The sequence below is a fragment of the Cyprinus carpio genome, chromosome A10 (assembly GCF_018340385.1).
Source record: "Cyprinus carpio isolate SPL01 chromosome A10, ASM1834038v1, whole genome shotgun sequence".
In the NCBI taxonomy this organism is placed as follows: Eukaryota; Metazoa; Chordata; class Actinopteri; order Cypriniformes; family Cyprinidae; genus Cyprinus; species Cyprinus carpio.
The window spans coordinates 10049169-10059466 of record NC_056581.1 but is presented as its reverse complement, the minus strand read 5'-3'; the positions used below and the strand labels follow the sequence as shown (position 1 = coordinate 10059466).

Below are 10298 nucleotides of genomic sequence, written 5' to 3'. Positions count from 1 at the left end.
TTTATGTTGTTTCTACATTCATTTGAAGATTGAATAAAATTGTGATTAATTGTGATTAATTTCAGAAAAATGTGTGATTGATTGGTAAAATTTTTTAATCAATATACAGCACATTATTTTTGAAATCAGCAATCTTGTAATGCAACATTTGTATTGACCTGTCTCTACATGTTGGTAAGCTGTAAGCTTTCTGTCTTAGAACTATTCCTGTCCAAGACTCTACTGACATTTCAGGGGGAAAACTCTGGACAAAACAAAACTGAAGGTGAAAGCAGCCTGACCTTTACAAGAAATCAAGTTGTTTGTGGGTGAAGTGGCATATATTGTCTGTGATCATACTCTCTTTTCAGTGGCTCATTCAAACTGTGACTAAAGGCCCACTGACACCAAGGATGATTACTATAAAGTGTTACTAATCATTCTATTCTTATGAGAGATGGAAAGTCCACACAACAACAATGACAACAGAGGAACAATATTGTTGGAATAACTTTACAAATTTTTGAAAACCAATCAGTATCCAGATCTAGCATTTGAAGCAGCAGGTGTGCACCTATTAAAAACAGAACATTATCATATGTTAGTGTGGACACTAATATAGTTATCATAACTGTTACCGTTCTTAGTGTGAATGGGTCTTGGCAAGTCATGGCAACGTTGATCTTGGAAAATGGTGTAAATAATGTATATCTGAAATGTATGCAAAGAATGTGACAAAAAAAAAAAAACAAGATATATGATGAAAAGGGCGAGAAACAATTCACATTTATTTAATATTAAAGAAGATCTTGATTATGATTGCAGCCAAAAAAGTGATACTCCTCAATTGGAAATCTCCATAAGCCCCTTGTTTTCAAAGATGGTTAAACGAGATGCTCTATATTATCCAAATGAAACAGTTATGTTTTGGTGAGCTCTGCTCACAAAAAAAGAATTGAAGCCATTCTTGAGGCTCTTGTAAATTTAACTATGAAACATTCTGTAAACCTTCCCTTCTATTCTTTTGATATTTCTATTTCTTTTCCTCCTGTGGTGAATTATCTGGTTTATACAAAAATTGTGAATATTGTCATTTATGTATATATTTTCAAAATATGTTGTAAATATCGAGGCAGCCCTTTCTTTTCTTTTTGTGTAATTGTGTGTATTTTGTTATTCTATGTTAGTTACCTTTTTTGTGTTTGTTAACGTAACTTTAAACTTGAAATAAGATATACAAAAAAAGAACTTGATTTTGAAATAATTTAATGTTCAAATGAAATTATATGCAGTAAAATAAAACAAATTAACATAATATCAAATAAATCATGTTGTAATATAGCCTTAACATAAATGTTCCCAGAAAATTATAGTCCAACATTTATACAAAACCATGCATTCTCTGTGCAAATCAGTGTGTGTTTAGTAGGATAAACAGGACAGTGGCCTACAGAACTGACAGGCAGCTGGACTGCAAACACTGGCTGTCAATTCATAGGTCATCACCCTGTGTCCTAGACACTGGGTTAAACATGCTTTCTGACAACATGCAAATACATTTACAGCCACATAATTAATAATTACAGATAATTAATTAGGACTGTATCTTCATGCAGAACCAAAGTAGATAAGGGTGACTATCTGCACGCAACAGCAGCTCCACTGGAAGACATAAGAAACCTTCCACATGGAGTTGCTGTTACAACCAGTCAGCACCAAATATTTGGAAAGCGTCCCCTTTAGACAGCGGAAGGAAGTGCACATAATCCCTCACAAATGTTACAGAGTCAGTGTCCCATTCTCACTATACAGGGTAGTTCTTCAAGTTTTCTAAAAATAAATAAATAAATAAACAAAACAAAAATAAGAAGATGCCAAAAAGCAAGAAAAGAGGAAGTGGTGCCACCTGAAATGAAAGCAAGAGAAAACCAAGTTAGAGGGTTTAATCAGGATTCAGACAATGGCTAATGACTGCCATTAAGGACATGTGAGAGTCTTTCTGTTGGTTCATGACTTTGACCTCTTTTTTCTTTCTCATCTTTATGATATGCCATAGACTCCATTATTGGCCAACAGCATGTCCAAAGTGCTAAGACTGATCTTGATAACAGCAATTTTATGACGGCAGTCAACATGAGGGTGCTCAGCAGAATTTGTGTATGGACTGAGAGAAAAAGGGTGTGTCGCTCAATAATTTATGTGCCTTTATGTCCCTAAGTTTAAATTTTGTAGATGTCACTTCCTTTTAATTGTGAGTTACCCATCCCACATGCTCTATCATGTTCTTTCTCTCTTCTTGGTTTCTTAGTTTATATCATATTTTAGACTTTGCCTTGCTGTAAACCTTCCATTGCTCCTTGCTACCTTTGGAAAAACAGCATAATAAAGCAATTAAAGGAGGCACACAGCACATGAGTCAGTCTGTGTTATCTGCTCCTGTTATCATCTTTTGAATCCACCATTATCTTTCTCATCCCTGCGCCGTATCCAACATTTTTGTAGGGTGAGAGAAAATCAATGGCATGAACTCATGTAGGCTGTTCATTTTTATGACAATTCCCAATTGCTGAACTTGATATCGGAGTAACACACACATGTATTTTATCAAATCTACATTGTAGAAAATAAAACAACAGCTAAAAATTTGACATGACAAAGCAGTCTGCGATTGTTGTATAAACACTGATTGAGTCAACCTAAGACTACCATTTATTTGCATTTGAACTTATCCAGTTATCTGCAATTTACTTCATTTAATGAACAAAAGTTTGAATATCTTTCTTAAACATACTCTATGCCCCTTGTAATTGATTTGTAAGATCCTGTTCCTTGAAAGTAATGTTTCAAATGTTTGAGGGCCGAGCACAAGCCTTTTGCATTCTTTTCTTATCCTCTTTAAAAGCATTGAGAAAGACTTTCTCAGACAATGCAGGTATATTTACATTAGAATATTAATCTAGCCTTTTATAAACAAACAGAAAGGTGTTAACATTGTAAATTAATGCAATAATCAGCGTAACTGCAGAGAGGCGAGGCAAAGATGTGAACCTCAATGATCTTTCTCAAAAATTACACACTCCATGTTCCTCACATATGTACCCAGTACTTTGTTTTCAAGAAAGAGTTACTTACATTCACAGTTCTTCCTCATGGGAGTCCAGGTTTTTGGAGCTAGATGTATCAGAAAAAAATGAGAATGTATGCAAACAAAAGAAACTTTTTTCTAAATATAGAGATTAAAGAATTAAGGGAAGCGAAGCAAAATATGGCTATAAAAAAATTAAAAAGGAACTGAAAACAGCAAAGTTAGTGACAGCAAAGAGAGCGAGCAGGTCAGAGGGGAGCGTCAGTCAGCAGTGCTATGTCAGGCCGAGAGAGGCCAGTTTAAAAGTGATTTGGAGTTGAAGCTTAGTTAATAATTATACTCCTTGTCAATATTTAACATATTTTTGGCCCTGCCCCTCACATCCAACATCCTGGACTCCACACAGACTATCTCAAGACCCTATTTTGTGCTCTTAGGTACATTTATAATTTTTTCAAAGAAATATATTTCATTAAAATGGACTATGCAAATGTTGTGGGCCTAATAAGCATTTAATTCTGAAGTCTCGACAGTTTAGTTTACTATAAACACAATGAACCACTAGGGGGCGCAGGGGTTTAACTTAGTTTTTATTAATTACTATGTAAAGAAGCAGAACGTTGCTTGTCTAATATCACAAAAAATACTTTAAAGTCTTATTTTTTGCATCATATGGCTATGGCATAATCATATGGCATATTCAGCCGCAGTGAGTTGCTAAGGCTTGATTTATAAATCAGCAAATGTGATGTAGGTCAATGTCTTAATTACTGGTAATGGCACAGCATGAGGTAATGCTGCATGATTAGAATAGATAAAATAGACTATGGACTCTAAACATTGATCAAAGATTGAAAAACAAGAAGGCTTTATAACAGGATAATAAAATGCTCATGAGAGAGAGTTAATTATTGCCATTGTTAGGTTAAAGAGCACAGAAGTGTACACTATGTGAAGGAATTTTGATTGTCAAACACAAGAATGGTGCATCAATTAATGTACCACGACAAAATACTCCATCTAAGCACATAATATAGTACCTCAGGCAGGTGGAAGTCTGGGAGTAAAGGGTCAAAATCTGCTTGCGTTTCTTGTGATAAGAGTTTTTGGATCGGACTAATAAAAATAAAAAATAAAAATCCAGACACACAATCTAACACTGTACCCAAATAATTATAGGCCTGTACGATAAATACATTTCAGGATATGTATTGTAATGGTTGTGTTTCTGGTATTAATTTTAGCTATTTCCCTCACTTTATCGGAGGAAATCAAGAGGAAATGAAATCTTTGAAGTAGTTATGACCTTGTTACAGTGCAAAGGGTCAAACCACAAACACACAATGTTTCATGGTTTTCAAAATACAGGAAACTATACAGGAAATTTTGAGGCTGTTGTCCTGCTTATAAAGCCACACTTCTGGTTTTTTAATCGCAAGTCAGCAGTCAGGAATACTGTCCCTCCACCCTGCAAAGTCTCAGAGTTCAGTTCATGTTGTCACTTCATCACTCCATCTATATTTTATGCCCTTTGCTCTTCAGCTCCTTTAAAATATTTCCATGGTAAAGTATCCATCACGTTGGAGGGGTTACATATTAGATACTCTAAACACCAAAAAAATAATACATATGGAAACCACATTTCATCCCTTGAACATATAATCTATAAATCTATAAGATTTATAAATACTTTTTACCCTACAAGAAGCTTGGACAGATTTTTTTTTTTTTTTTTTGATGCGATTCCTCTGTAATTACAACAGAACTGTACTGGCAAAGGTTACGTTTTTTTAGATGTACAGCTTCACAAATCAGTCAGTTGTTACTAATGTTCTCATTTACAAAGTCTACAGTTTCAGTGCTAACCAAGATGTCCCTTATCTTATCAGAGGCTAGAACAGGGTGTGTTTAAGTGTGCATGACGAAATGTGTAATACACACACCCACACAAGCACAGGTATGAATGGTCATTCACGGTCAAGTCAAGGACCAGACCAGCACAGATTCAAGTTTCTATTCTTTTCTGAACTGCACACTACTAATATGTATACATTTTTAATTCTGTGCTTATGATATGCAGACTCTTCATTAAATTCTGTTTTATACAGTGATTAATGGGACAAATTGTTTCTTTTCACATAAACTTGTTCACTTGTTCCAGTTAAGCAGAGTTTTTTACACATTTAAAATGTAATTTGAATATCACATTTCAATTCATTTTATGTTCAAATTCACTTCATGGCCCAAAATAACGATCTGCACCTAATAATATATATCCATATTATACAATCTCTCAGATTTAAGTTTCTTCTTGGCCCTGGCTGATACAGTTTTACTGATGACATATGTATAAAATGATAAAAATGTCCATTAGAAATCACTTTTCATCACTTTTTTTTAATTAGTTTTCTTTTCTTTTCTCCATCTACTCCAGTAGCAGTTGCTTCGTCTTTCTGGGCAGCCCTCTTTTTTGCCTTCTCCGTCACTGTTTCCATGGTATCCCAAACCTCATCCTCCTCTTCCTCTGCTTTCACCTCTTCAACATCTCCACTAACATCAGCATTTGATGACTATAAGAGAAAGGCACATAAATAGTCAAAGTCATTAGGATGCAGTATAAAGACTTCAGCGAGAAAGCAACTTCTATTGTTGTTACTGTTGATAGGCAGTTACATAAAAGCATATCATCAAAATGATGCTCCTCTGACACTGAACCGCTGCTTACCTCCAGTTCTCTGCTAGACAGCAGCACGCAATTGAGTCGGGACTTCAGATATACCTGCACAGAGAAAATATGTGCATTTATACAAACACGACAGTGAGTGGGAGGCACTTCTGATTATATGGTACATGCAATCAGTTGTAAATAAGAGGAGAGGGGCTATGAAGAAATCTGCAGAGAGAATTAAAGAGATGAAGTGCAGGGAGAATAGAGAAAGAAACCTGATTTCTTGTGCATTCATACCTTATGCTGTAAGGAACGGTCCTCCAGGCTGTGTACTCTCAGAAAACGATCTAAACCACAAGAGGCCACCAATGGGAGGGAAGGATGGCACTGCAACCCCCGCACTGCCCCCGCCAGACCCTTAAGACACCCACACACAAGCCCTGCAGGCAGAGAGAGTCAGACAAAACAAAACTCTCAGGAGTTCAATAATATTACAGCGCATATATGGAGAACGGCTGGCCAAATACATCCTTTAAACTTGGAACACACATAGATCCAGGACAAAAAACCCTTAGCAATGGAGCTTCAGTTCAAAACAACTGCTTTCATGCAGATCCAAGCCTGCCTTAGAGAACAAAATAGACGGAGCATCCACCTACTACTTACCTTTCCGGAGGTCAAGGATGGCGAGCTCCCCGTGAGAGTTGCCCACGACCACTGTGCCCTGGCTGGCAGGAAGAGAGAGTGCTGTGAGCGGGTACTCTCCAAACTGAGCCTCCAACACCGGCCTTCTCTGAGGCGTCGAGGGGTCATACACGCACACCTGATGGAGGAGGAGCAGAACAGAGAGGCCAAGATATTTTAAGTCATGTTTGATCACAGATGTTTACCTTGAAACACAAAGGAAGACATGAATAAATACAATAGCAAAGGGTTAGGGACAAGCTGAAAAAGATGATCAGCTCACAATATATTTGATAAATCCAATAGTAATGTGTTGCTCACAATGTGTTTCAGTTGATCACCTTAGTATTTGTTTTATGTTTTTTGATAAATATGTGAGGGGATGGCAGGAGATATGGATCTATAAGGGGAAAAGGAAGGAGGGGAGAACATAGCTTGAAGCTGTAGGAATGGCTAGAGAATGTGAAAAGTTAAAAATAAAAAGGGCCACAGATGGTACAATCATCCTACATCGTCTCTAACCTCCAAAATCTCCAGTGGTTTTGTTTCAATGCTCATGTAATACAAATTCTGTTTGTCTCTTCTCAAGATTATTGCTTTTGACGAGCTGCGCACAGACTTCAAAAATCCCATCGATCAGAGCAACCCCACCAGAGCGGTAAGGCTTTTCTTAGATCACGATTCCTTTCACACTGCACAAACTACTCAACATCCCTCTCCCAACTGTGCACAGCAGGTTTCAGAGACACCGAGACAGCATACATGCACATATGTGAACACACATGCACAAACATGCATCCATGCCTCACTCTTACAAAACAGTCAGAGTGTGCTGTTAAAAATCTTACTGCATTCTTCTGTTTTTCCTCAGAGGGAAAGAATATTGAACATTGAAAGAATCTGCAACCTCCTCCGAAGGGTGAGTGAATTTGTGGCAGATTCAGTCGAGTGAAAGCATATATAAAGTGCAAGAGAAGCCCTTAAAACAGCTAATAGAGATGCATTGATTATACAATTGTGATACAATTGCTGATACCCTTATTTGGTAAATAAATGAATAAAATAAAACAATAAAAATAAAAATGTATTATTTTAAATGCTACAGGTGTATTTACGCATCACAACATTATAATACACAGTATGAAAAATGGATATTCAAATAAATTATAAAATGTCTAATATCGGCTGATAATTAATAAAGTGCTGATGCGTACTATCATTCAAACGTTTAGGGTCAGTGGAATTTTTTTTTCTTTTTTTGAAAGAAATTAGTACTTTTATTCGGCAAGGATGCATTCAGTTGATCAGCTTTATAGAATCCTGGAAAAAATGTATCATGGTTTCCACAAAAATAATGTTTCTTGAACAGTGGTTTGTTGATCATTAATGATTTTTTAAGGATGATTTGAAACTGATATTTTTATTAGTAGCATTGATGATATTTAGATAATTGTTTATATTATAACAAAACATAAAACAATCTATCATGCATGTATCATGCAACCATACTTTAATAGCTAGAAATGTCATGACAATGCAATTTTAAATACCTTCCCATAGACCCCAGAATATCGGTCATCAGACTCCTGATTGAAAACCCTGGTGTTAAAACATTCTGTATCTCCCAAAGAACCACTAAATTATCTACTTCCTGAAAGTGGTATCATTTTATCTCTTTTTAATCCTCCCCCCCACCCCACCAGCTGGTGGTTCCAGAGTATTCCATCCATGGGCTGTTCTGTCTGATGTTCATGTGTGCTGGGGAGTGGGTAACTCTGGGCCTTAACATCCCCCTGCTCCTCTATCACCTCTGGAGGTACAAACTTTCCCTCATATCTACTTCATTGAAATTTCAAAACGGGTTTCTATAGCAATTCCCCTCTCTCTTTTTTTCTCCATCAGGTTTTTCCACCGTCCTGCAGATGGGTCTGAGGTTATGTATGATCCAGTGAGTGTGATGAATGCAGATATTCTGAATTACTGCCAAAAGGAGTCCTGGTGCAAGCTAGGCTTCTACCTTCTGTCCTTTTTCTATTATCTGTACAGGTAATCCCTCCTTATTCATCTATCTTCTAACCATTTAGATATGATCTCATATTCGGATTTTATTGTTGCCATTACTATTACTATTACTATTACTCTGGCTTATACTATTACCTACTTCATCATCTGAGAGGAACAATGGGCTTCTCAAACAGGACAAAATAAACGTAAAATAAGAAATGAAAAAAACTTTCAATGGCAGATAATAAGAAATGTTTCTTGAGCACAAACTCAGCATATTAGAATGATTTCTCACGTGGATCACGTGACGCTGAACACTGACTTTGTCCCAGAATGTCTTTCTTAATTTGAAGTAGATGGTGAAAGTTTGTTTAGTATATCTCTCTCAGTTCATTTCTCTCTCTCTGTCTCTTTTGCAGTATGGTGTATGCTTTGGTCAGCTTCTAAGTGATCAAATGAGGGACAGACGATTATGAAAGAAAGGAGAAAAACGACAGAATAAAGACCGAACTATGTCGCGCTCTCCTCTCCCTCATCCGCAAACCTTGTTCAGCTCCTCCTCAGATCTCCTGGGTGGGGATGGATGATGGACAGATGTAGAAAAGCTCGAGACAAGGAGGCATTTAAAGCCATCGATGTAAAGCTGCCTCAATCACTGCCATTAAAAAAAAAAAGTGGAGAGGTGGACCAAAAGAAAATGAGTGCAATAGACAGAGAGAAATATGGTGAACAAAAGGCTCAGACAGTGTAGATGTTTTGTAACACCATTTAATTTCTCAAGGGCTGCTGAAAATTTCTGCTGCTCATAGCAACAAATAGTTCTTAATGTCTATGAAGAGACATGTAACGTGCTACTAAGGCCATTACTGAATGTGTTACCTTGAATTTTACATCAATAGACTGTGGACTTTGTTGCAACGTCTTTTTCTTCAGATAACTTGTTATGTCAAAGTATTTAATAACTGCTAAGTATTTGCTATTTCAGTATTTGTGGTAGATAAATGTACCCTGTATGTAGAGGTACAACATAATAATTGATTAAATTATGAATATATGGCTCAGTTGTTGCAGTTCGGTCAGGGTAGTTCTATTAGTGTCCTTAAACAACCGCACAAGAGGTATATTTTTACGTCAAATCTGATGGTGACGTTTACAAAGACATTTCAAAGCAAATCAACCAATGAGATAAGTATCACAAACCGGATAACTGTTTGAGCAGCATCACATCTGCATACTGACACCCGATGTTCTGGATTCATCCATCATGAGCTGCGGTGAGGATGAGCGGTCAAGCAAGCGGCAGACTCTTAATTGAGACGGGCATGCAGGACGGGCCGTGCTGGAGGGAAGAGAGACCTGACCCCAACCTCTGCCAGAGTTCAAATACTTGATAGACTGAGACAAATCATAAAAGCACTTTTGGAATGCCAACAGATGAACTGTAGCAAACAACAGAGGAAGATGAGTGGGCTGACGTGCGTGAGACAGCCGAACACAGCAGGATGCAGATGATGGTGTCGCCGAAGATGCTTTGGACAACAGACTGATGATGTTGTCATGACAACGATGACGGTCTCACATCAAATACAAACTTTTCAGGCAATCTTCTGTCTTGTCAAGGCTATATTCAACATTTAATGCCACTCTGTTCTGTGTATCATAGGGCCTCTCAGTTTGCCTCACCTGGAGTTCCTGTGTTGTGCTGTGTCCATCAGTCTGCTAAACAAGTAATTAATGATTATTTAACTAAACTGTGTGTAGTTCTAGCTTCATAGATGAATAGAGTGGCTGAGCATATCTCTCCTGAGCTGCTGCACTAGCTAGAACGGCTTTGTATTACACTTAAAATTTCAGTTCAACAAGCGAGCAATTTAATAA

At 37.1% G+C, this 10298-nt stretch overlaps 1 protein-coding gene and 1 long non-coding RNA gene across 2 annotated transcripts; one reads left to right on the top strand and one right to left on the bottom strand.

Annotated features, from left to right (window-relative positions):
• Positions 1-1228: 1228 nt before the first annotated feature.
• On the bottom strand, positions 1229-3554 carry LOC122146441. Its single transcript, XR_006160996.1, has 2 exons — positions 3112-3554; positions 1229-1885 (listed from the first exon to the last, which is right to left on the bottom strand). It is a non-coding gene; the product is annotated as an uncharacterized LOC122146441 (long non-coding RNA).
• Positions 3555-6978: 3424 nt separating this feature from the next.
• On the top strand, positions 6979-9118 carry LOC109097982 (protein cornichon homolog 2; the record flags this gene model as incomplete). The annotated part of the gene is made up of 5 exons (XM_042764561.1): positions 6979-7074; positions 7288-7335; positions 8120-8232; positions 8319-8462; positions 8840-9118. Coding segments are annotated over 5 exons (429 nt in total), but the record flags the coding sequence as incomplete, so codon positions are not given.
• Positions 9119-10298: the final 1180 nt, after the last annotated feature.